The sequence below is a fragment of the Hermetia illucens genome, chromosome 6 (genome assembly GCF_905115235.1).
Source record: "Hermetia illucens chromosome 6, iHerIll2.2.curated.20191125, whole genome shotgun sequence".
In the NCBI taxonomy this organism is placed as follows: Eukaryota; Metazoa; Arthropoda; class Insecta; order Diptera; family Stratiomyidae; genus Hermetia; species Hermetia illucens.
In genome coordinates, this window is record NC_051854.1 from 23,799,528 (window position 1) to 23,827,509 (window position 27,982).

The following is a 27,982-nucleotide window of genomic DNA, read 5'->3' on the forward strand; positions in this document are numbered from 1 at the left end:
CACGCCTCTGAAGGGTTTCACAGTTCGTGGCTCTTCGGTCTGCTGTTGCTGCTTGTCTGTTTGCAGAGGTTGCTTAGCATCCGAGCTCTTGCACATTCTGTTCCGCTTCTGTTTTTTTTTCGATATCGTTTTGAGATTGATTACGTTTAAGAGCGGTGGACTTCGCCTTTTGCTCGTCTACAAGGCCGTTATATCCAACAACAATCGTCTGGTATTTAGCGGGGTGCTTTTTATCCCGTCAGATTTGGGTTCTTAGCAAGAAAAATTGCGAACTTTTAGCCGTGTTGAAGAGAAGAATCCTGCGACGAATTTTTAGTTCCCTACACGAGGGTGAACGATTCTGTAGCCTATATGGCGATGAAATGTACGAATTATATCACGACCGTCTTGATGTAGATAAAATCCGGCTCAATAGGTTGCAGTGGGTGAGCTAGTTAATCCAGTCCGAAGAGTTTCTAAGGGCAATATATATGGTAGAAAAGGAAGACTTGGCAGACCCTGCCTCAGATAGAGTCATAGAATTATTGAACCTCGATGCAAAGCGAGATGTCTGGAGTTTTTTATTGAGGTAGGCCTAGACCAGATACCGGTTGTTTCAGGCCCTAGAATTCAAGGATCTGATATAGTTTTAGAAAAACTTTCAGTGTCAAAAACGACCTCAACAAAGCCTGTCTTGAAAATATTACTAATTAATATCATTATTTTTTAGGCCAGCGATGGACACCGCAACCGCCAGAGATTACTAAAAAAGGACATCGGTAAGTCAATCCATGTCGTTACTTTCATTATATATATATTATATTCTTTAAATGCGTGGTTGCTCTAGTAATATTTAGGTATATTCTGCGTCCATATACTCGTACAACCAAACGATATCAGGGACTTATTGCCTTGGCTATAAATGCAAATTTGATAAATAGCAACCATTTTGTTAGCAGTACGACCCTGAAACGCAGCACGTCTCAATCAGATAAACTTTGGTTCAAAATGGTTCGCATTTTTAATCTTACAATAAAGATATACCTAAATAATTTATAACACTTCAACTGGGCATTGATTCTTCAGGTATTAATGTTTGCTTCTCCCTTCAAAGCAAAATTATTCATGTTTTCTTTTTAAGACGATTAATCTCCACAAACTTCAAAAGTTCTATGCAACCTTCAGTGAAGATTTATGAAATACCAATGATAAACCTTATTATATTGCCAAACGTCTTATCTTTGTCCTTCAAACATACTTTATTCATTTCTTTCGACAGTAACGAACCCTTTTCTTCAGCACTCGGCGATTACAAGCCGAACTTGTTCAGGACAGACGCAGATAGCTGTCAAGTTATTAATTCCTCTTGAATTCAGTGGGATGAAAAAGGAATAATCTCAACAAAAAAAAAAATAAATCAAACGAATGATTTCCACCAGCGAGAGTCCTGTCCGTTGTGAGTTTCCTAATGTTCATTATTACGGAAAACATAACTCATCGCGACACTTTATGACTGACGGTTTAAAAGTTAACGACAAATACTAAGTGCAGAGAAATTGCTCTGCTGGAAGAATGGAGGAAACGAATTTTCGTTCCGATCCTTGAACCTGGGAGTCTGATTGGACTGGGCTGTAAGCAGTAAAAGGTCCGTTTGGCAGACGAGGAAAAAGGATAAAGGGATCCATTGTTTTCCTTCCATTTCGGGGGCGATAAATGCAAAAAGAGTGTTCTTTTTATTTCCCATTCCGAATAATAATAACAATAATGGACCCTTCTAAGGATTAAGGTTTCCTATGTTTTCTTGCTATCTTTTTTCCTTTTCATTTCACCCTACGTAGGCTTGATTCTCGTATATACGCTTTTGTGTTTTCATGCGTTTATCCAAACTTGAGCATATGAACCTGCCAGGCAGGCAAAAAATGACGTGGATCCTGGAAACCTTTTCACCGAAAAAGGATTTTTAATAATGTCATTTCTTGTTTTTCCTCCTAAGCGCATCACACAATGTATGGTAAACCTGTCATTCGGTTTCCATGCGAAGAAACGCTTTGTTTAAGTTGATGGGGTTTGGGAAGGACGAATGAAAAATGAATAATAAGTCATGAATTTTGCGTTAAATTATGTGGGTATGGTTAGCGTATCTATTTTGGTTTGAATGATCCATCGAGGAGAAGGGTATTTTGAATATTCATAGCGAGTACGGTATGTTTTCCACAAGCATGGAGGCGTAACTCTATACAATTTCCGCTGTTTGTGGATGTGAATGAATCAGCTTTTAATATCCTGAGTGACTTCGTTAACTTGAAAAAGTAAAAACCATGGATTAACGCCTTCACGCACATGAAGAAATTACTGACACGTTATAGCCTCAATTCGTTGAATATAATTCTGAAAACGGAAACATGGAATTTATCGTACTTTCTGAGTTAATTATATGAGAACTTTGGGCAAATTTGAAGACTTTGAACTAAACTTACTAAACTTTCCAAAAAACTTTGCTATGTCTGTCCTTCAAGAATGAAGCTAAAGAAGTTTTTCGTGAATATGCAATATGGGTACGTCCGGATAGTTTACTGATTGAAACACTCCACAATCCATGTCCCCCACGGGAACCGCTGTATAAAACCTACTCTCACTTCAGTGAAAAGCCTGCACTTAGTGGCTACGGCGCGGTCAGCTAGAACGTGGAACTGTTGCCTAAATCTTTCAGAAGACAGAAGAGGAAAGGCATGGTAGAAGGACATCTTAGCTCCAATGGAGACGAGACTCCAGGCTAAATATTAAGTAACCCTCCCTTCGGTCTCTACCAGGAAAAGTGGGAGAACAGAAAAGCTTGTGAAATGAAGGCATTAGTCTAATACCGGTTATGGAAACAGATCCATTCGTGGCCTACACCGTGAACATGCGAAAGCTGCTAACTGACATCAGCGGAAAACACTGGTGTCGTGAGAAATTTACGGAGGCCTCGGTGGAAATGGGGAACAGGCTGATAAACCCGAGACAGAGTTTTCAGTTACTGGCGTATACACTCTCTTGGAAGAATATAGAAGACCTGCGAAGGCGATCGTTGCAGGTGAAAAAGGAACATCTGGTTTTCCTCGGTTGTGTCTTTCTAAGCACTTGATATGGGTGTCAACTATCTAGCGATATTAATGGAGGGTATAGGGCGCCTAAATAAAATATTTTCCTACCATTGGTCTAAACCTTTTGGCAGGAAGCTGGAGTAGCTTTCATTGGTAGTCAGGAAAAATGACTATTCAAACACACTGAATTGGTTTTCATTGAGTGTATGGAGAAACCGGTTTAGCATCATCATTAATGGTGCAACAGCCGGTATCCAATCTAGCGCCGGTTTTTTGGCGAGTTCCACAAAATCGTTATCCCTAAAAGCTGTTTGGCGTCCTGGCTTATGCCATCGCTCCATCTGTGGGAGGGTCTGCCTCGTCTTGTTTTTTTACCATAGGTTATAGACTTCCCGTACTGACTAATCCTCATCCATGGGTGGGGCAGCTATACGCTACCCACCTTCGCAGGGGCGGAAATCCAGCTGGCACAAACAGTCAAGTACTTAGGAGTACATTTTGACTCCAAGTTAACGTGGAAGCATCATATCCAGGAACAATACCAGAAATCCTGCAGATTGCTCTGGTGCTGTAGGAATGCGATAGGTAAGACCTGGGGACTTTCGCCTAACGGATATATTGGATGTATACATCCATAATAAAACCCATTTTGATGTGTGCATGCATCGTCTGGTGGCCAAGACTGAACTTTGCTAACAGCAGGAAACTGCTAACGCAGATTGAGAGACTTGGTTGCCTAAGTATTACTGCAGCAATGAGTACTACGCCAACTACGGCACTTGAAGCTATCCTAAATTTACCCCCCATTCACTTGAAGGTAAAGCGGAAAGCGGCCAACGACGCATATAGGTTCGATACCATTGGGGAGTGGAAAGGCGACCAATCCAACGGGCATGCGCCTATCTGGAAATTCCTTGAAAAACATCCGGTAGCCCTGATGCCGACCGATCATATGGTTTCCAGATTCGTCTTTGAAAAGACATACACTGTCGTAATCACCGAAAGAGAAGAATAGTCGACAAGTGGCCATGAGCCTTTTCAGATTACAGACCTAATAATCTTCACCGACGGGTCAGTCATGGAGTATGGATCGGGTGCAGGTGTTTTCTCGGAGAATCCGATTATAGAACTGGCCCGATCCCTCGGAAAAATGACGACCATATTCCAGGCGGAGATATATGCCATTTAATTGGCAGCAGAAGAATGTCTGCGACAAAATGGAGGGGTCGCACCATTCGAATCTGTTCCGACAGTCGGGCGGCATTATCAGCACTAAATGGCAACAACATATCAAGCCAGTTGGTGTGGAGTTGTCATCAGGTGCTGCTGAAACTTGGTCGACTGAACGAAACATTCCTAATGTGGGTGCCGGGGCAATCTAACATCGCCAGTAATGAGGAGGCTGATAGACTGGCTCGCCGAGGGTCTGGATCCACAATGGTGGGGCCAGAACCAGCTCTTGGAATCCGACCATCTACTGTCAAGTCTACTCTGAAGGGTGGAATTGTAAGGATTCACGCAACCCAGTGGAGAAATTTGGACTCTTGCCGGCAAGCGAAATCCTTGCAAAGGAGCCTAGGGCCACTAGAGCGGCATTTTTGTTGTCCCTTAAGAAGTGGGACATGAAAATCCCAGTAGCTTTTGACGGGACACTGCCCCTTAAACTACCATATGGAAAAGATTGGGGTAGTGGTTTCGGCTGTGTGCAGCCAATGTGAGGAGGAGGAAGAGACAGCCCTGCACTTTTTATGCAGCTGTCCGGCATCCTCATCCATACGGATTACGTGACCCGGCAACCAATGCGGTAATGGTATTATTCATACGGCTGTGGAATCGTCCATCCTCATGTAGGCAGCTATTCGTCGGAGGATTCTTCTTTCGAACATGGCCAAGTGTTCGCAATTTTTCTTGCTAAGAACCCAAGTTTCCGAAGAATACATGAGGACTGGTAAGATCATTGTCTTGTACAGAAAGAGCTTTGACCCTATGGTGCGACGTTTCGAACGGAACAGTTTTTGTAAGCTGAAATAGGCTCTGCTGACTCCCAATAACCGTGCGCGGATTTCATCATGTATTATATTTCGTCTTGCCTTCACTAATGTACAGCGCGAGATGTCGCGCTGCCTGCTCGACCTGGATGAAGGTGGACCGCACATCTCGGGTTGTTCTTTCCATAAAGTCAATACCGTCAGCGCAGGCCAGTAGTTGGGTGGACTTGAAGAGGATGGTGCCTCTCGCGTTCACACCTGCATAGCGAATCACTTTCTCAAGGGGCAGGTTAAAGACGACGTATGATAAGGCATCCTCTTGTGTTAGACCGTTGTTGATGTCGAATGGTCTCGAGAGTGATCCTGTTTCTTTTATCCGGCCGAGACAGATAGCTGAGAATATCTAATAGATGGTACCCAGCAACGTGATACCTCTATAATCACTGCACCGCGTAACATTATATCTCCCTTTTTATGTATGTGACAGATAATGCCCAGTTCCATCGACACTTGATGACTTATGGTTTTTAAGCCGATGAATTGCGTGGACTGTTTTTTCTATGCTTAGTTGTGGCAATATTTGTCCGTCGTCTTATGTTGGCGGGATATCCAACTCGCCGAGCAATTCACCAAAATACTCAACCTATCGCTCCAATATGCCCATCCTGTCGGAAATCAGATTTCCCTCTTTGTGTCGGCAGGGTGAGCATTGAGGTGTATAAGGCTTCATCCTGCTGACTTGTTGTCAAAACATGCGCACCTGGTGCAGTTGCAGTTCTTGGTATGCAGCATTTTTCTGTTCCGTTGCTAGCTTTCATTCATCGTCAAATCAGCCGTTCCGACTCCTTTTGCGGATGGGGTCAAGTATGTTTGAGGCCACATCAACAGTAACGCTCTTCAAGTGGTTGTGAAGATCATTTGTTGATGCTTCATCTCCAGGATATATGTTAACTTCGGTTATCGCGGCATTCACCCGTTTTAGGTGTTACGGAAGGCTGTGTTGTGGATGGCTTTAGTATTCACTCTTACCTGATTGTCAGAGGGGGATTGTAGGTAATGTCGTAATTAGAGTTCGGAGCACCATGCCAAGATAGTGGTCCCAATCTATATTGGCCTCCCTATATGTTCTTACATTCATCAAGGCTGAGAGATGGCGGCGTTCGATCAGCACGTGGTCAATTTGGATGAAAGTGGTCCCATGTGGAGAGACCCGCGTATGTTTGTTGACCGCTTTCCGCGCAAACAAGGTACTTCCAACAACCATTTCGTGCTGACTAAGAAACCTACTCCGAGCACATAATTTACTGCATGGTTGCTATAATATGTAGTGCAGTGGCTCTTCTCCAGGAAACCGGTCCCTGTCCAGCGCATCTCTTGCAACGATACTTATCAGCCTTATATTGGAACAGGGTATCGGCTCCGCTGCATTCGGTCTGTACAGGAAGCGCAGGTTCCATGTGAAAATGCGCGAATCGTCCGTTGTCGTTGCCGGGTTCGTCATTTTGAAATCCATCTTGTCCGAGGCCAATTTCGCGGTTTCGTAACTTTGGTTTTCCATATAGAGTTGTCAGCCCTACCCAACCCTCAACCTGGAAGAACTGGGATGCTGTCAACTCCATGATCGCAACTATCCAAAACAAACTGCGGAAGGTAGAGGAGAAAAGAGCGGTCACATACACCGTGTGTAGAGGAAAGGTGACTAAGTTAGAGTGAGCTGACTTGATGTTATTGTGGTTCTGCGGGGTAGGGAGAGAGTCGGGGTTGGTTTTAGTGGGTAAAAACTCCACACGCTGATGTATCCAGACCAGTGTCCTTTGAAGATTTCCAGTTCCACAAAAAAAAAATAAAGGCGACACTATTTTAATAAGGTTTTGTTTTCCACAAAAGCTTAAAAAGTAGAACTCTCTAAATCTCCAGCACTTTGCTTATTTAGGTCCAGAATGTGCAGTTAATGAAAGGTTTCCTTGGAAGATACTTTTCCTTTTTATTTGTTCCAAGTGTCTAATCTATGCAAATACGCACTTCGGGACCAACTGTCCCCTTCTTCAGTGTTTTATCTTTAAAAAATTTCCTCCACAATTTGGGTTTTTATTGCTATTCCTGTGATTATAATGTCTTAATTAAGCTTCTTTTCTTCTCCTAGCCCTTCTTGAAAATTCCACCAAGGTGGAAAAACTGCTACCCATGTCCCTAGTTTGCCTTTTTTCGGGGAGAATTTTCAAGATACGGAGGCTCTCGTAGGAATCTAGTCTCCTAACGTCGTTCACTTCTTTCACAAATATTGGCATCGTCCAACGACAAATGATGTCCCTGCTCTATTATGTCTGGCAACCGCGGAGTTATTGTTAGTTTTAGCGGATTCGTCATTCTTTAAGTATTCTAGGACCCTGGTGTGAACTAAACGCAGTCTGGGCAGGAGATCTTATAAATGCCGCTTTTTTCCGTACACTCTATTTTGTCCTTGGCTGATTGTAACCGGGTCCTTAGTAGGTATCATCTGCTAGTCAAGGTGATCCAGAATCTACGTTTAGCCGCCTTTTGATGCTCTGCGCCCGATCCGAGTAGGTTAATGTTATCCATTGCGTAGGTTCTGTATTCACCTCCTGGAATAGTGTTGAAAGTTGTTGTCTTGAGGCCTGGCTTAGTTTATTTTTGATCCGATTTTCGATGAGGTTCCTATTGTATCTGTTTTTCTTGAATGTTTCCAGGATGTAGTTCATTTCTTTGTCTTTTCTCTCCTCATTGAGCGGTGTTGTGACCACCCTGTGAATCATAAAGTAGTATGCCGCCATCTTATGGTGGAAATCGTGGTTTGAGATATATGCGATGGTTCGTTGTGTCTGCGTCGGTTTCCTGTAGATTTCGAATTCAAAATTCCCTCTTTTCCGGAAAATTTTTAGTCTAGGAACGGTATCTCCACTTCCTTTTCGATCTCCATGGTGAAATCGATGTTCCTGTGTGCCCGGTTGGGTTTCTCGAGGATGTATAGATTAGATATTTTAGATACTTTTAGCCAATAAAGAGGAAATATATCTTTCAAGGCAATTTTTCATTTTAAGACTTCGGCTAACAAACTATCTCCTAATTCAAACGTCACTGGGATTCTTACACAAGTTGGAAGAAGCGAGCGTTTTCGGAGCCGCGATATTGTTCTCAAGAAGGGTCCACATTCGACGTTTCGATAGCAGCAGAGATTCCTAATTTGCTGATTGCACTTGTCATCTTTTACGACAAACAGGGAATCCTTTGATTGTATTTTTAAACTCCCAAATAATAGTAACATATTTACATATTCTGGAGATTTATTAGAACCTCCCCGCTTCCGATTTCCGATTGTCGCAGAGTTGTTATTTTATTATGAATATTGTCAAACAAGATTCACTACACAATCTTCCTAATAGAAGCTGACACCAAAATCAAAATTTGCAAAACACTTGAAGGAGGTTATCTGAAAAGTTCAATGTTGGTCGTGGATATTATGGCATTCTTGAACAGATTGTTCGGGAATCTCGTGAAGTATGCTATTTATAAATGCAATCTTACTATTTACTCAGATACCTTAAGGAAACTTTTGTGCTACGAAAAAGATAAATTTCGAGGAAAGAACCAAGATACAAGGTTTCATAACAGATTTCAAACCAATTTTTAATCACTGGAAAGTGAGACACTATTTTCTGCCGATCTAAAAAGAGTATTTTGAGATGTGATTAAAATTACTCGAAGCGAACATTTATTAAGTCTACGAGAGACCTTATAAGGTTAGGGGAACTTTTCTTCGGAACAACCGCTGAGCAAAACCACAAATTCATCCTTTGTAAACCTTCCCCCGCCCATCTGAAACTGAATTTTATTATTGCAGACAATTTACCAAGGAATTCGAGGTACTCATTTTTAAATTCCAAACTTATCCAACACTGAATTATTCATTCTGTAAAGTCTGACAAAAGTTGCATCAATTGGATGGAATGAAAAGCCTTCCGTCTGTAGACTATATTAATGTTGTAGAGTAAGCAATGCTACATTAACACGAATCACAAGCACTACAGGAGACGATATTTGCAGGAATTTTGTGATATTAATTTCGCAGTCTGTTGTTGCTGGTGCATATTTTCAGAAAGATATTTTAATCTTTTAAAAATTTCGCATGAAGCATTACAAATCTTTATTTAAAATGTTTAAATTCGTTTAAAGTGAAAATGATAATTAAAGAAAATAGAACCCGGCTCCACATCAAAGGGATAAATTGCCGATACTTCTGACAAACAAAGAAGAATTAGAATTATTGAGGGAGGTTTCGACAAAACTCAGTGACAGTTGATTGTAAATGATTCGGTTGAAACATGGGTGCACGGCGGGAAGGTCGTGAAAGAGACCAACGTTGTTTTTTTTTACACGGAACCCAAAGGCTACCTTAAAGGTCATCATGAAACATCTACAAGATGAATACCGCGAAAGTCGGCCATGCACGCTTTACCTCTCGGCTCAATGACTCTACTATAGTTTAGACTAGACGGTCCGTATCCCACCGTTTCGACCTAATAAGAACTTTATATAAGAGAAGTAGCATTTTTCCAGCAAATCTACTGCAGGGTCTGTTTAATTCTCTATTGCTAGGATTTGCAGAAGAGCTTTTAGTTAACATTCCTTATCTGCCGCTATGTTACTCCACCGGGCAACAGCACCCGAGAATTTTTTACAAGAATTACGTGGTTTCTATTAAATTGCAGTGTTACGAACTGGCGTGGTGGTTTCAAATCAAATTCTTCCAGAAAGTTACCAAAGCTCTGAAAAATATTATATATGGTTAAAAAAGCCCACGGACCCTCTTCCCGCCCAACCGGATCGAGGGGCGACCAAACTCAGGATGGGCTGAAGGCAACATCTAAAGGCCCGCATCACAGCGATGATGCGTTTTAACGCAAAGTGTGTGCGACCATGCGAAAATGTCTTACTACAGCCCGATTGTCGCAAACACTTCAGCCAATGACGCGGTGGTTCTACACTACAGAGACATGGATCTTATATCGAAGACAGTGCGGATCAAGACTGAAACCCATTAGGTCAGGTTGTTACCGGAGAGGACTCTTCGGACTATAGCACAGGTTGCAAGGATAACCGTTTTTTTGCATCTCCATGTATAGTCCAGCCCTAAGATCGAGCGTTTTCAGCGCTTTATGTAAGATCTGCGGGACTAATCCCGTCGCTGAAATTACCACTGGGACTACTTCTATCTTTTGTAGTCTCCAAGTCTGCTTCATATCGTCTGCCAAGGGGCCGTAGTTCCAGATTTTTTCGTCCTTTTTTTCAACAGTGTTCCGGTCCAACGGTACGGCCACATCGATTATAAAGCACGCTCGCTCTTCCTTCAGAAGCAGAACTAGATCGGGTCTGTTATGACCAACACTGTGGTCGGTGGCAAAAGTGTGATCCCACAGTAGTTTGACCCGATCATTTTCCAAGATTCTCTGCGGAGTATACTTATAGTAAGGATGGTAGGTTGCCACTAAGTTATACTTCAACGCAAGGTTTTGATGGAGAATCTGGCAGACGGAGTTATTGGTGTACTCGGCACTGCTCAACATCCTGCACGCAGATGTTATGTGCTGGATGGTCTCCTCTTCACAGTTGCATAACCTACAACTGGAGTTGGTGATTGAGGAGTCGTGAAGAATGTACCGTTTATAATTTTTTGTTGGGAGCGAAGCATCCTGAATTGAAGTTAGGAATGCTTCGGTGTCATAGAAAAGTACACCATTTGTCAACCATTTGTTGGAGGCTTCGATGTCACTGCCTGACAACAACAAATTTTTGATATGACCTCCGTGAATGGGTTTCTCTTTCCACATGTCGATCTTCTGTTGGACTGAAGTAACATTCGACATGGGATCCCATTCTCTGCTTCTCAAGTTCAAAGGAGATAATTTATTATCTGCCATGACGGTAGCCTGATGTATTTGGCTAGAGGATTGTTTCTTATAGAAAAACTCACGAAGAGAATGCACTTGATTGTAGTGCATCGTTTTTAAATCAAGTACCCCCCTTCCTCCCTGATGACGTGGGATAGTGATCCTCAATTTTTCGGCAGCTCTATTGTGCATGTTGTTGTTTGCAAGAACTACCCTTACCCGTCTATTGACAGATTCTAAATCAGTATTACTCCACTGTATCACACCGAAAGTGTATAGAAGGACGGGAATGGCAAAGGTGTTGATTGCCATGATTTTATTTTTCCCGTACAGCTCAGTTTTAAGGACAAGATCCAGACGCCGCTCAAATTCCCCCAGCAACTTAGATTTGATTATTGCCACAGCAGGTGTTGTTGCTTGCAATATGCCGAGGTATTTGTAGACGTCGTCCGAATCCATGCCCTCAATTCGGATGTTATTTTGGCTGTATCCTTCGTTGTCGGTGTGTTTTCCCCGAACAATTGTTTTTATGCGACATTTCTCCAAACCCAACTGCATGCCGATATCCCTGCTGAACTGGATGGTGATGTCCAGCAAGGAGCGAAGTTGGTTCTCGTCTTTGGCATACAATTTGATGTCGTCAATGTACATTAAATGGCTTAATGTACATTTCGACAATATGCCATGCTTGACTTGGAACCCGTATTTGCTTTCATGCAAAAGATGGGATAGCGGATTCAAAGCCAAACAAAACCACAGTGGGCTTAGAGAGTCGCCTTGGAAAATGCCACGCCTGATTGGTATCTCTCCTGATGTTTGCGAAGATACCGATAGCTTCGTGCTCCAATTCTTCATTACTGTTCTCAGAAGAAGAACAACATTCGGGTTGATTTTATACAAGCGTAACACTTGTAGTAACCACGAATGTGATATGGAGTCAAAGGCTGATTTATAATCGATGTAGGCTGTCGAGATGTTTCGTTTTTGGTGGACAGCCTGCTTTACAGCTACCGTATCGATTATAAGCTGTTCTTTGCAGCCTCGGGAGCCTTTTGCGCATCCTTTTTGCTCCTCAGCTATCAATTTATGAACATCAAGATGTTTTGAGATGTTCGCGCACAGAACTGAAGTGAAGACCTTGTAGATGGTAGGAAGACAAGTAATTGGTCGACATTTTGAAGGGCAAGAGACACCCTGTTCCTTGGGGATGAGGAAAGTTATCCCCTTGGTGAAAAATGGTGGAACTAAATCAGGATCGGCAATCATCTGATTAAATTGATTTGCCAATATCCTGTGAGTGCTCTTGAACCGCTTCAGCCAGAAGTTGTGAATTTTGTCAACTCCTGGCGCCTTCCAGTTACCTGCCTTGTCAAGGACTGCTTTAACGTCGACTTCAGTTACGTCAGGCATGGTCATTTCGGGGAGGGCCTCGCATGAACGCATAAGGTGTGGGAGCCACGCTGCTTCTAAATTGCAACGACTGGATTCGCTCCAAACACTTCTCCAGAAGTCTTCTGCCTGATCCAGATTGAGGTTACTTTCCCTACCTGAGTTGATGAGATTTTTGTAGAATCCTCGTTGGTTCTGGAAGAACAAGGTGTTGTCTGTCCTTCGCTGAAAGCTTTTCTGATACCTACGGATGCGATTGGAGCATACCGCAAGTTTCTGCTTCAGCACCTCGAGGATTTCTTCGATTGGCATATCATTGGACAGATGGTAGTTTCCAATGATGTTCGCAACGCATCTGTGCACTCTTGGTGATGGATTTCCAAGGAGTGCTTGCGTCACACGACCAATCTCCTTTCTCAACTTTTCGACTCTTTTGTTGAGTCGAAACACCCAGAACGGTAAAGTCCTTCTGCGCATACCTCTGTTATTCGCTCTAAGATGTTGGTTATGGAGACGAATAACCGTGGCAGCTGCAACGTAGATCAGGCTGTGAACCTCTGTAGCAGTAATCTCGCTAGCCAAACGATCAGCCAAAATTCTGTCAACGGCAGCAATGATGTTAGTAGTTGCCGAAGTAAACTTCAGTTTTGGGATCCTTGGCCTAGCGTCTGGGAGAATCTCAGCATACTCTGTGAATGCGACCTGGAATGCGGTCAAAGCCTCATTATAAATTGGGTCGACATCCCCAGTTACTAAGCTTCTCCTGACTACTGGATTCATGGAGTGCCTTACAGGTGGAGTACTTGTGTTACTCCTTTGACTAGTCCGGTAATTTGATGACTCCAGCCCGAGCTCAAGTGAAACCTCTTGGAAGATTTGTTGCCTAGTTGGTAAGGCAACTCGGTTGTTATTCACGATCACTCGGTACTGGTTGACGACGTTCTGTTCCGGAACATGACTTAGCTCCGGAAATCGGGTTATGAACGCGTCATGTAATCGATGTCTGTACCCTGATGGATTCCGTTCCAAATCCGTGACACGGTAATAGGCGCGGACGATAAATTCGTTGAGTTGGTTCGTCCAAACCATACGACGCCTAGGTCTCCCGTCCCTGGTGGTTGACGGCATAACCGCCAAAACATCCAAGGGCGAAGAGCCGCTCTGATGTTGTTGAACGACCCTTAACCGTGTTGGGTACTGTCTTCGTGTCCCTGGGGTCCCATTTAAAGAATTTAAACCAAAGTCCCCAATTTTATTCCCACGAGTAATGGGGAACCAGTCAGCCCTGCAACAGAGCCCCAATGTTGCAATGCCCCATGGTTACCTCCAAAGGTAGGGAAGGTATTTGGAGGGGAGCCGCTGAAATACAGTGTAACGTCACTGCAATTCATCCGATAGGCGCGTCGATCCCTTCACCCCGGATTACGGATTTGTTAAGGAGGTTTACTCCCCCTGAACGGGAAGAATCGGTAAGGGAGGACGAACACAAAGGGAAACGTTCTGCTTGTCCGCGGCTACTTATTTACAAGATTAACTTGCGATATTCGTAGCTGACCCGGTGGGTCATGTCATTATCCGCAACCCATGACACGCGCCTGGTCGCATGCAGCTCTGCGTTTGCAACTCAGGTGAGGATAAACCTGGTACGCCAGGCATATGGATACATATGTATATATGTATAAATATGGAGTGGACTTTAAGCCACAAATCAGAAAGACAGATAGTAACAGCAGATCTAGAAATTTCGACTTGACGCCAATCAACGCCAAAGAATCAACCCGGCTTATTTGGCGGTTGAACTTGGCCATACGTCCTTATGAGCTTATGTTGACGCAAGAATTGAAGCCTTACAATCCTAGGCAATGCCGTTAGTTTGCTAATGCCTACGTTTGAAACGATTGCCGAAGATTCCCATTTTAACCCAAAAGTCATATTCCCGATTTTTGGCTCAGCAGCCATATTAACAAGAGGACTACCGTTGCTACAACAATCACATTCCACAACTGTTCGACCAAACATCAATGTATCCACCAAGATTGATAATCTGGTGCGGTTTACGGTATGCCGGCATCATCCTTTTTTTATTTGTTTCGAAATTAGGAAATGGGCACTTCTACCGGTAAAGCTCCTCGGTATCCTTTTTTTTGTAGGTGAACGCGTTTGCGCACAGAATGCTAGACTGCTGCAATGGTACGCAGTCGGAGTATTAGTTCGGACAAGCTCTCCGCATATCAGGGATTTTTTTCACCAATGGAAGAGAAGAGGAGGAAGGGAACTGTTAGTTCAGGCAACCTCCATCCATCCGACCCCTGCACCGGCCGAGTTCTATTTTCTTCGCAACAGGAAGAACCCGAATGTAATAAGCAACACTGCCCCATCTGTCAGTGCTCCTCAGTATTTTTCTGACAATGTAGTCTGGATCAATCGTTGCGAGGAGTACCAATCGTCGAGATCAGGATGTGTGCATCAGCTTGCTGAATCACATCCACAACTTGCATGACAGCAACGAATTAGGATCTCTCTATTCTAAAACCGAATTGTCTTGGGATAAGTCCGCGGCAACACATATTGCTTGAGCGAGCCGTGATGGTGGTGGGTACGCGTACGGCAGTTCAGGGTCTCATTTCCCTTTGATAATCAGCACAAACATCACCACCTTTCAAAGGAGAGGAAATTGTCCTCTTTCAGGCAAGTGATGGATGCGTTGAGCAGGTAGTCTGGCTGATTCTGAAACACAAATCTGCATATTTTTATGTTTTGTTTTCTACCCATATGGGATGTGCAGAGAATAGCGTCCGTACAATACGATCCACCTGTATAGCATTGAATGAAGAGGGTTTCCGCAGAGTCCCCACTGTTCGGACTACCAATTTATAGCCGAGTCGTCACGAATCCGCATTTACCTTTTCAACTAGATCCTCCGAGCAGCGAACTTTCAATTTATCGCACTGCAGCGTCTCCTTTTCGCTGGTCTGTACCCCGCTACTCTTCGTTCTTCGTATAGAAGACACTTCTGCTCAACTGTTCTCAGGCTCGATCTAAGAGCGGATCTCGCTAGGGACTTCCGTAAAGATCCTGTCCCCGGCCTCTCTTCGTGGGGTACTAACCCCCTGTCATTACAGACATATGCCCATAATCCAAGCATCTGTTACACTTGGTGTGGGGGTTGCCCGAATTCTTATCCTACTTGCACCCGACCAATTTGGATTTTCTAGATGTTAAAAAGTTTCCCCGCATTTTGCCCTGCAGCTTCCACCTCGATGAGTTTTTGCCTCAAGGGTCTCCTAGCAGTCTCTCTTCACTGAACGTACGTTTGTTTGTTCTCTTCGGAACTAATTAGGGGGTGACTCCACCACCCTACCCTGCGGAGCATTTTTGAAGAGTAAATCCCTACTTCCGCTGTTATTTATTGACTGGAAGACAACTTTCGACAGCTTGAGCATAGCAGCTCCGCTATGTTAGTCACTTCTAAGGAGCAGCAACAATATTGGCTGAACTATGTGCTCCCAAGTATCTGATGTGACTGCGCAAAAAAGGCTTTTGACTATCTGACAAATGCCGATGTTTCCAGTGATCGTTTCATTATTAGTACTATGAAGTCCGATATTTGATTCTTTTAGTGGAATTCGATGTATAATTACATACTCGTGTTCTGCATACTAAAAAAGATCTCGATTACTCGGCAACTCAATAAGATTAGATAATATAATACTAATCGTTGGCGCATAAATCCATATTGTGCCAGGGCCTTGAAGTGTGTTAGAACACTTCATTCAAGACCATGACGGTACACTACAGTACACTGTAGGAGGCAATGTGGTCGGCATTACGCTCGGCCGAGATTATTACCGCCCACCCATTCGCAGCTGCGTCGACTGATATCCGACATCCAGTCACAATAACAAATCCCTCTGCAACCAGTGAGATTTGAAACGCGACCTTCCGCTGCGACAGCCTAGCGCTCTAACCATTTGAGGTTCAATCGTAAACCTGACCTTTGTTAGTCCTGCAATGGGGCGTGGTATGATATGGTGTGGTTCCGTAACGTGTCAGTGTGTAGGACTACACCCACAGAAATCTCTAGTCAATTATTTTTTAATTACGGGGGAGCCACATGGCAAGGAAACAGCATACCCACAGCCAGAACGGATATCAGACGAGCCCTCAAAAGGACGTATAGCCATTCCAACCTACTAAGGCAGCCAGCCCCACGGAAAGAGCCCTCCATATGAGACGCTGCACCGTCAAGGCATGTTAAGCGTCCATAGTTAGAAAATGCACATTCTCCAGTAGATATTACCTGACTATTGATGGAATAGTGAACTGGCTAGTCTTTAATTTGCCTGCCACCGAGCCAGGCTGAGTAGGTGGTAGGTAGGATCGATCAGGTGCGGAAGGAGCATCCATACCTCAATCTGGCTGTCTAGCGAGAGGGAATGTTTACGGGTGCTCTGCTCAAATGCGAACGTAAACTATGGGGTATGATGGAAAGGCTCGGAGGCCAGACATCCCCACAGATCACATCCGCTATCCTCTTCTTGAAATTCATCCAGCGGTTATTCCCCCAGTAAGGAAGGGGAACTCACGGATTCGAACAACCCCTGAATGTGACAAAAATTCCGGCAATGATCAGAGACGAACTGCTGGAGATCTGCGATAGAATAGGTCGCAGTAAACCTCCGGATCTGGGCGGCATACCTGATAAAGAACTTTAGCTCGCCCTGAAATCCAGACCAGATGTGTTCACTGAGCTGTTCGCAGGGTGTAGCTAGATCCATATATCTTCTCGACATTATGGGGAAAACGTTGGAGCAGATCAGAGAGTCAGGAATGGACAGTATGGGTTCCGTGAAAGCACCATTCATTCCATCAAATTGGTCACTAGCTTGGCCGAAAATGCTATTCACCGAAAACGTAGTACTAGCAAATACTATGTGATAGTGGCACAGAACGTGAGAGATGCATTCAAGCCCAATATGGCAAAATTGGTGTTTTCATCTATTTCGCTGTTGCGATAAATAACTGCTTGCAAGAATAGGCGATCTGGTATGATATCGGTGATGGGCTCATGAAGTACGTTGTGTCCGCGAATGTGTCGTAGGGCTTCATATTGGACCCACTACTGTGAAACATTAGTGCAATGACATACTCAATCCTTTCATTCCGGACGACACCACAGTGGTTGGTTACTCCGATGACATAACACTGGTTGTGGTCATAAAGCATATCGAAACTGCTAAGCTGCACTGATACAAAGCAATCACTGCTAATAAGACCTCGTTAGAGAGCGCTGGACTGGGACTGACAGAACGGTAATTGGGAGTCATATCATAACTTCCAAGCTGGCCATCAAATACTTGGGAGTGATGATAGAGGCAGAACTTAATTGTAGGCACCAAGTAGAATATGTTAGTGGAAAACACGAGTATTGGTCTAGCAAAAATCATATTGAATGTAGGAGGGCTGCGACATACTTGCAGGTTGCTTGTAGCCAGAATAGTGAGTTCCCTTCTACTCTATGCAGTCTTAGTCTAAGGAATAGCCCTGCGTATTTATGTAAAGCACATAAACTGGGTGCCGTCTACAGATGAAATGCCCAAAAGGTGGGTTCTGCCTTCAGCACCATCTCATAACGTGATATTCCCAGTCTAGGGAAGGATGTCGATTGATATCTTCACAGACGAGATGGCGAATACATATAACGTCAAGCCCATATCTCCTGTATCGCAGATGAAGAAAGCCGAAAGGAGGAGATCCCTAGCCTCGCAGAGTGTCAGTGTTAGAGTGAAATCCCATGCAGATCAACTATAATCTCACGGGCCACAGGGGGGTACCATCACACAGGTTTGAATTGGACATCTTACCTAGTTGTTCAAGTTCCCGGGGTCCTGGAGGAACGCAAAGGTGGGTCCAATGCCCGAAATTTATAGAAGAAAGAAAAAACCTAGAGAAAACTCTACATGAAATGTTTTCAGCGGATAGCGGATTTCAGTGTGATCAACTCCTTGATGCACCGATGTAGGGTAAATTATATACAAAAGACACATGATGTAATGCTTGGTGGTGGTTCCACGGAGCAGGAAGAGGAAAAAATCGCACATACATCCAGGTCGGTGTCTTTTGAAAATGTTCAACCCCTTGAGAAAGACAGGCAATCAATGAGCTGATTTTGTTTTGTATTGTACAAAACCTCGTGCAGCAATTGTAGAGGTATCACGTTGCTGGGCATCTATGAGATATTCTCCCTTCCTTGCTAGGCTGGTGATCCCCATAATATTCGAAACATCATCGGTCCATACCAATGAAACTTCACTCCAGGCAATCGACGCAAAAAACGCTGGAATATTACCATCGGTCACTCCATTTTTGCATCTACTTCCAGACCGCCTTTGATAATATAATATTTTTTTTGTTGAGGATGCTGGGAGTCCTGAGTCCGCACCCACTTAGTGACGGACCGAACCACTTGGGGAGCAACTTACTCCCTCTTTTGTAGTTCCCGGACTCCTCCTTAAATAAATTCGTACCCATTACCGGTTTGCGATTATATTTAAGTCGAGCATTTACCGCCTATCGTTACTTTCGGTCACGCTGTTCCCAGGGCAGAGGTGAGGCAGCGTCTGATGAGTTGCCTCTGCCCTGGACGAAACCGTCAGCCAACTTTTTGCTTTTTTGATAGTATAACCAAGAAAAACTACGATGTCTATGCGAGAATTCGGTCTTCCTACTGATCCTGACCAATGTTCAAAGTCAGAAGGAAGCTTGCGGGATCTTGAAACATCACCAACGGTCTAAGACAAGGGGCTGATCTATTATACTTGTTTGCTATCTGGTCTTGGGAAAAATGATCCGCGACGCTGATGCAAATGCCAGAGGCACCATTATTTGCAAGTGCACCAAAGTACTGGTCTCTGCTGACGATACTAACGTAGTGGCGAGAATAACGCGAGATGTAGAAAGTATCTTCATCCCGATTGCGTAGGCCACGTACAAAAGGCGCAAGAAAGCCAGGCCTAGGTCACCGGATACTGCCCGGTTCACGTGGAGGAAGAAGTACAATTTAGGACGAACTAGATATTTCTATGTTAGATACGAGGGCGTCCATCATAACTACAAGCGATAAAATAAATAACCTGTTACTAAAATATGTCAGCCTCCCGCTACGATAATAACTTTTTTCCCATTCGTTCTGGAGGAAACACCAACCATAGGTGCTTTGCATAGAACAAATCCACGTGCCATTTCTGGGTTTTCTGTGGAAACGCTCAGGATTTACTACAATTAAACCCAGCATTTTAAATCATGCAAAACATCTTCCTTAAAAGACCACAAGGGAAAAACGATTTATTTTAGACACAACCTTGCCTCCAAAGGATGAAGTGCAAAATGGAATTTCAACCCATTTACCATATCTGCAGAATTTTCCGATGGACACCTCCGTCTACGAGTGTTTCTCGTTAAATCGAAAGTTCCTTGCAGGCGTACTTAAACTTTCCAGGATAAAATCTTGGAAAAGTTTCAGAAAGAAGAGATTTATTATTCCCTTCGCTCTTTTTACTATAAAACGGAGAAATATTTATCTATTGAACTTGTGACGATATCTTTAATGGGCACGGTGAATCTTTAACGAGATGAACTTTATGAAAGTTTCCATAATTTATTTTAATGGTGAAAAATTTTCTTTGGAGTAGATAATTTAGGAGAAAAGGGAAAGTGATTAAGGACCTGCACAACTTAACCTTATTATTAACGGGTAGATTGCCCGAACTTAATGGAGGAAGTCAGATAATTTAGCTAAACGCAGCTTTAGCTTCGTGTGCACATTGGAAATTTATTGACCTGATTATTGTTGGAAAATCTCCTCCTAAAAGATTGTTAAATTATAAATGATGGCAAATTATCCATCGTTTACTCTTCATCAGAACATTTCCCGAAAGACTCATCAATATGCGTCGGTGCTGCATCGACTGAATTTCGCAGGTCCTCGACAAATTCACTCAATGACTGATTGCATCAGGAATTAATTGGATTTCCATGAATTTCTACTTACCTACAACTGTGAGCCGATATGCTTGGCTGATTTTTGGCTCCGTTGAAACCTGACATTCATAAATTCCCGTATCGCGTGGCTGCACTGAAACAATTTTCAGTATCCATTCATCAGTATCATCCATATGCATTGCTGTGAATCGTTGATCATTTGTATACGTCATAATGCCGATGGTAAGGATATGCAGATCACGTTTACGTATCCACGATACCTGTAACGAAAATGGCATGTGATATATGATGAGAACGTATCCTTGCGAAAGTAAATTTTCAAATGGGAAATAGGGGTCGCGAGTTTTCACTGCTTCAAAGGATTTGCGGGTTAAGTTTGAGGGTGGAAAAGTTCATTTATGGAAGTTCGCTTTAAACCGGGGCTTTTACCTCAGACAGAAATCTGGCAATTAACATCAAATGAACCCCTTGGCTAACACGAAGAGTGTCTTGCTATCTAACTCTAAATGCTTGTTGCTCTGGCAGAGAGCCTTCCACAACTCAACGCCAATGGATTGTTATGAATCTAGCTTTGCCAAAGTGATATCAGGAGTCAGCCCTTGCGGGACCCTGCTCCAGTAGGGTGCGTTGGTAGATTGCCTCGCCTCCAGTAAGCTCTGATCGCTCCGTGAGTGAGCGAGTGTACCCTTGGGCTGTGACTATTTCTATATATTTCTATATATATCTGCTCCCTTATATACGATGCGCTTGTACAATTTCTAGCGCGGCACAAAACTGCATCGCTCCTTACAGAATTCGGCGAATGAGGCACGAAGGGCTGAAATACCTGACAAGACACCGGGTTACGTACAGCCAAATAAAGAGGAAGACTCGAAAAGAGAATCGGCCCCCGGAGCAGGGATGACAATCCTAATACCTGGCAGTGCAGCTGTTCTCGAAAGTGGTGTAAAGGAAATCGTTGAAACTAGGCAGGTGGTTTGGATGTTGACCAAGTAGGAGCGGAGAGAAAAAGCTTATGAGCTAATGCGCATCACTTGTGCTTGCGATTTGCAATTTTCTTGCAGAGAAACGTCAGCAAGGCGTGAAAAGCGCGTTATTGCAACTGGAGGAGCTCTTCGATCGCATTTTCTTCTACAGGAGGCCATGTTGCTATCCATCCAACTTCGCGCTGAGAGTACCTTAAGCGTTAAATGGGTCACAGATAGTCTGTTGCAGAGCGAATTGGGCGAAAAGCTAAAACAGGAAGACGCATTTGAGGGGAATTTCACCCAAGTAGTTTCCAGGGCACAAGACAAGAAGGCGAAGAAAAACAAAAGGAAACGCTATGTCGTTAAAGACCGTCTGTCTAAAGCGAAGAAGGATGCGATTGGTGAAGGATCAAAAGAGAAGGGCGGGAGGGGGAGGAATGAGGACTAAATGCTTATTAAGTCGACGGAAGGCTAGACCTTAGCGAAAGTCCTCACCGAGATCCGCTATAAGATCTTGCCCGATAGCAGTGAGGCGGAAGTACCCTCTATAAGAACAATGAACGATGATGGATTTCTCGCCGAATTAAGTCCGAAGACAATAAATAAAGGTACGTTCTATGAGTCGGTCAAGGGTATCCTAGGAGAGAAGGCTTCGTTTCTAGGCGCAGTGGGGCTAACAACATTCGAAATTTATTGGTCATCTAAGTTGCCAATTAGCCGCGCAGTTCTTAGTTTAATTTTGCCAAGAGAGGTGCCACTCATTTAGTGTGCTCTCCCGTTTTTCACAAGCAACTACCTCCTTTGGTTCTTCTCCCTTGCGTTGCTTAACAATAAAGGGAACGGATATCACCCACTCGATCACCACCACGGTCGGTTCAGAGACAGTGTGGTTGACGCCACCCGCAAAGCTAGCCATCTCTGTGGTTGCGCGAGACGCTTACGATATACCTCCTTGCAAAAAATGTCAACCCAAACGTCTGCACAGGCAGCTTCGCAGGCTGTCGTTATTAAGTTCACGACTGAATTTACGATTGTAGCACCTGCTCCAAGAGTTTCGAAAAACTTTCCGGTGTCCACCTTTGCGACGACCGAGAATTGGTATTAGCCACTTCGAAGGTAATGTATTGATGGTAGCTTGCCAAGAAGAACTCGCCACCCATCCATCAGCGGCACTAGTGATTCCGACGCAAGGGTTACGTCGGGAGCACTTGCTTCGAAGCCTAGGTGCCGAACGCTGGGGTGGATCCGATGTTCTCAGCGCGATTTCAAGAATTCCCTTCCCTCTGGAGTCTGGGTGACGCATGCTCCATTGAAGTCACTTCCGACCAGGATCCGCCCTCTTTCTCCCCTGGAAATTTCTTGACTGCTTCACAAAAAGCCAGCGTAGGCCAGTAGTTGGGTGGACTTAAAGAGGATCGTACCCCTCGCATTTACCTCAGCATCACTGATCACTTTCCCCAGGGCCAGGTTAAAGACGACACATGGTAGGGCATCCCCTCGTCGTAGACCGTTGTTGATGTCGAATGGTTTCGAGAGTGAGCCTGCTGCTTCTATCTGGCCTCGCACATTGGTCAGGGTCAGCCTAGTCAGTCTTATCAATTTCGTCGGGATACCGAATTCTCTCGAGGCCGTGTACAGTTTTACCCTGGCTATGGTATCATAGGCGGCCGTAAAGTCGATGAAAAGACGATGCAACTGATGTCCATATTCCAACAGTTTTTCCATCGCTTGCCGCAGAGGGAAAATCTGATCTGTTGCTGATTTGCCTGGAGTGAAGCCTCTTTGGTATGGGCCAGTGATGTTCTGGGCGCATGGGGCTATCCGGTCGAGCAACATAGCGGAGAATATCTTATGGATGGTATTCAGCAACGTGATGCCTCTATAATTGCTGCACTGTGTGATATCTCTCTTTTTATGTATGAGACAAATAATGCCTCTTTGCCAGTCGTCAGGCATTGATTCGCTCCCACACCTTGGGCACAAGTTGATGAACCATTTGGTGTAATTTGTCGCCTCCGTTTTAAATCGAAAATGAAGATAATAAAAGAAAAAAAAATCATGTAGTCCTTAACATTAATTCACGTTTTCTCCATAATTTTTGTGCTTCATGATTTAGGTGCGTTTCTGTACCCAGCTTGGGAATTTCGATACTTTATCGATGTGTCTGATGGCGATGATTTGGAATTATTCTCAAAATTTTCCTTTTTTTTTAAACAAAGTGCTCTTGAACCACGATTTAGCCCGATGCGGCCTTAGATTGACTCTCTTCTCACCTGGATAAGACTGTCCTCACCGATTCGCCGCCTTCGCCGCTTGAGCCTACTACTTCCTTAATGCTGCTATAGAAGTTCTTCTAATCTCCTAACTCTTTTTCCGTAAACAACTCGAGACCAGGCTGGCATAAGGCCTCAGCTCTTCCTGACAAGAAATTCTCTGGTGGTCACCGATGAATTTTGTTTTTCCGCACTCCCAACAATCGACTGGACAGCAAACCCCACTTTTTCTCACTCACAACTCCTGTCTAACGAGGGGGGTTCAATTGTAAAGTAAAGTTCGAAGTATGGCGGGTATATCAAAACTGCTTCGTGTCTGTTGGTGTTCATCAAGGAAGCGCCTCTCATCCCTCCTTTGTTCTTGTTATGGACACTGTCACACGGAACATCCAAAGGCCAGCGCTGTTAGCCACTGGAGAACTGCGTTATGAAATTGTTTCACGCATTAAAGCAACCTGGATGAAGTGGCGTTCCACAACTGGTGTTCTGTGTGATCGACATATCAACGAACGTCTCAAATCTAAAATTTATCGCAATGTCGTCCGTCTTGTCGCTCTGTATGGTTCTGAGTGCTGGTCGACTATAAATGACAATGAACGGCGTCTTGCGGTAATGGAGGCGAAAGTGTTGCGTTGGACTAGTGGCGTGACACGTTTTGATCATATCCAAAATGAGGATATTCGCGATCGATATGGGGTGGATCGTGGAAAAACTGCGAGAGAAACATGTTTGATGGTATGGTCACGCAATTCGTGCTAACGAGAGTTCACTTGCCAAGATTGGTCTGAGCATCGAAGTTGTTGGTAAACGACTAAAAGATAGGCCGAAACAAGGGTGGTTTGATACACTGAATGGGGATTTAAAAGCCTCGAGATTGCATCCAGATCAGTGATTTGGTAGAACCAAATGGCGAATCCGATCACGACGAGCCGACCCGCTTGTGAACGGGACAAAGACTGAAGAAAAAGAAGACAACTCCTTATCTAACAAAACATGTTCAAGCGAAACTGACGTAGGAAAGAAGTCAACATTGTAAGCGGCCTCTCTGTGATCCTTCATCACGCTGGGTGATTAACTTTTTGGCTACCATATCCACACAATTCAGAGAAAACCGCACGAAAACAATGAACTACGGAAAATCCGACGAGCTTCAATGTCTCCTTCCGTTTGATGTGACACCTTTCTCAAAAACGTCCATTGTTGCTTTGGGGCAGGGGGAACCCATCAGCCGATTCCGCTAAACCTGGCCTTGAACTTCTCGAGTTCTAGTTGCCAGCAATATGCGTAGTAGCATTGGCGGCATCCCCATCTGACACGATCAATTCGTCCGAATGCATTCAATAATGTGCAATATGCGGCGAATTTTAAGGTAATTGAACACTGTAGAATGCATTACTTGAGCAAATTAACCCCGACAAAGGCTCCCGTCTGAAAGCCGCGGCCACTACAGGCATCCCTTTCATCCGCCTGTTCCGTAAGTTGTGTAGGAGAAGTTACTTGCAGGTAGGATTCACTCTGTAATCACTTTGACACTGCGGACCCCTCCCCCTCTCCAAAGTCTCCGACAGTATCTCCACGTTCAGCTCCATTGTGTGAAAGCACACCGAAGATGTTTCAATTGGCTCTATCTTGTATGAGTCGAAGAGCATCATTGTTCTTTACTCTTAAAACGGAGATGATATTCTACAGTTTTCTGATATGATTCAATTTCAATCTATCTAGGAAATATTGGAGCATTATATGGTGACTTTCGCTGAGCACATTCAGACTCTTTTGGCCTAGTTCGAATACGGAACTGAAACTTTCCACGTTAGTAGGTTTACCTTCCTGCCATTCATGAACTGACCGAAGTCCATGCCCGGGTTCTGTGCACTCAGCATTCGGGTGATGTCCCCTGTCTTCCTTCGAGGGCCCGGTAACCAACATCCGACATGTTCTGCCCCACGTAGCTCAATGTTCACAATAGTGAACTTGGGCCGACCGCCAAACCTGAAAGTCAGGATTACCTGCTGGAGCCGGATTCATCAACGCACTCCAAATAGAGAAATCCACGGCGAAAACCCAGATTGTTAAATTTTGGCTACTTCCAGGCTCCACCATTTTTTTCCACAGGCATTCCCGAAAGATGGTAAATTGTGCCTCCCACGTTTTGCCATCCTCCGAGGAAACCCCCACGGTAGCTGTCAGAAATGAGACTACAGCTTGCACATCCTCCTCCTTAACGCCTTCGTGTCCGTATTCCTATAGATGGGACAGCATCGTTGAGATCACTCTCGCTGAGTTGATCACAGGTACAATAAAGCGTTGCCTACCTCAGATGTGATGGTCTTACCCTTCTTGCGCGCATTATCGCTGACAGAAAAGTCTACTGCGTCCACTGTGGGTTTCACCGGTTACCACATTTCGCCGAAAATTCCGCTTCTTTGCGTCCGATTTCTCTGGACACTACTGTACTTAGTGGTACAGCCACAACCATGCCCTTATTCCCAGATGCTTCATCTTCCTTCGCAGTGCCTTCTTCTGCCGCCGGTTTGGAACCTTCTCAGGTTCACAGTGTTCGGGCCGCTTGGGTCCATTTCCACATACCGGTGGTTAACCAGGAGCGTCCACGTCACCAGCTTCCCTTTTTTCCGCTTCTCCCAGTAAGGGTGAAGGAGTAGTTTATGAGAGGCAGGGTCCAGCCTGTAGTTCCTCATCTTTAGTGGCTGAAGTTCCCTTTTGTCGAGTCTTCCTCTTCCATTTGCGGTAGATTTCTGGTGTAGTACCGCGTTCTCCCAAGTTGGGAGTTGTCTTCCTGGTTCTCTTCGCCCTAGGCACTAAATACAAGCTTGGAACGCAGATTTTTCCGTAGGGGGACATGAATGTGGTAAGACCTCCAAGCCTCGCCGGGACATAAGAGTTCAAATCCCTTGTTTCCATATTCATGTTTGGAAACTCTTAGTGTAGTAGTAAACTACTACAGGCTCCCCCACCACGAGAAGGCGATGCGAGTTACAAAAAAAGGCGCTAGTAATATTTATGTGTTACATAAGTTTACTTACAAATAAACACAGCTGCAGCTAAAGTTAAAGAAAGTTAAGAAAGTATTTTTAGTACATGATGAAGTGGTAGTTTAGAATCATAGTGAGTGAAAAAGGACCTTCTGAGCTCAACCCTGTTCTCCTCAGCAAACTTGTGGTATTCTAACATCATATCAATAGTTGAATTAGACTTTTTCCTTACTTGAAGCAATACTTAAACCAAACAAATCTTGGCAAAGCCTAACTTTCACCATGACTCTAGACAGAGAACATACTGGTTGATCCTGATTTATGCGCTTCTTGTGATTTACATACTTCGTAAGAATGGAACATTTAAAACTCTCGCAAAGTATCAGTTTCGGCGTAGGAAAATTCTTCGCGGATAGAGTGAGGCTGAGCACTCTCCCAATCCAGGCCAGACAATGGTTATATTGAATTCTATTTGCTTCTGTTTTTCACATCTTTTTTTTCGAATTTTTAGATTTATTTTAAAACTTTACTTTGGATTGCCTTCTTTCATTTCCTACAATTGGATCGCTCATGGGCCCATAAATCTTGAAAATTTATTCTCCCTTCTGGCGGGACGACTGTGTGAAATCGACATGAAACCCAAAGGAAAACTTGGTTGTAAGTTTCCGTTTGAACTTTCTTCTTTCATTATCCTTAGAGCGACATAGCTCGAAAGTTTGCATGAACCGGTTCTATTTGGTTCCTTGGATAAATACGATTTGTTGGAGTGAGAAGTTGTTTTTCTTCAGTATGAATGGGAAGAACACTATCCAGTCCAATGGCTATTATTATGGCGGAAATAGTGACCACGGATTTGATACACTTTCTTAACTGCTCATTTCCCTAAGGAAAATTCTAGAATTAATTGCTGAATAATTATATCCCCCTCGGATAGCGATTTCGTCAAATATACTAAATCAAACCAAAATGCCAGTAATTCCGCATATGAAGCTTCTTCCCGCTGACAATACAAATTGCCTTTCGCAGTAACAAAGGAGCGAAGCAAAGCAATCAGGACTAACAGAGTAATAAATGGAAAAGCTGAAAGATTTCCATAATGAAAGCGCAATTAATCGAACTTACCGCACGGTCGCCCAAATTCCGCACTTTACAATGGAGCTGTGCTGTTCGTCCAACTGCTGCAATGAGGTCGCGATTCGTTGAATTCTCGAAGAAAGGCTGAATGTTGGGCGAATCCCAGATTGTTGATGGATCGTTCGTTGTTACCCACGACTCCGTACCTGTACCTGCGTGACGAAGCAAGAAAATGGAAAATATAAGTCTGGATGTAGGGCACTGTCGGGTGGCTGTAAAACTAATTTATGGAGTAATTAAGAAGTCTCTCCAGGTTGGGTTAGCTACCACT

The 27,982-nt window shown here is 44.0% G+C and overlaps 1 protein-coding gene and 1 long non-coding RNA gene across 4 annotated transcripts in view; one reads left to right on the top strand and one right to left on the bottom strand.

The window, feature by feature from the left end:
• LOC119660264 (basement membrane-specific heparan sulfate proteoglycan core protein-like) overlaps positions 1-27,982 on the bottom strand; it is a 514,615-nt gene that overhangs the window by 87,977 nt on the left and 398,656 nt on the right. For all 3 annotated transcript variants that reach the window (XM_038068722.1, XM_038068723.1, XM_038068721.1), the window contains 2 exons: positions 27,700-27,863; positions 20,396-20,606 (listed from right to left, as the gene is read on the bottom strand). In XM_038068722.1, the coding sequence (XP_037924650.1) occupies positions 20,396-20,606; positions 27,700-27,863 (375 nt within the window). The remainder of the gene's footprint in view (positions 1-20,395; positions 20,607-27,699; positions 27,864-27,982) is intronic.
• The window catches only part of LOC119660265, a 115,120-nt gene that overhangs the window by 58,132 nt on the left and 29,006 nt on the right, over positions 1-27,982 (top strand). The window contains exon 6 of the long non-coding RNA XR_005250417.1: positions 710-758. This is a non-coding gene — a long non-coding RNA (uncharacterized LOC119660265). The remainder of the gene's footprint in view (positions 1-709; positions 759-27,982) is intronic.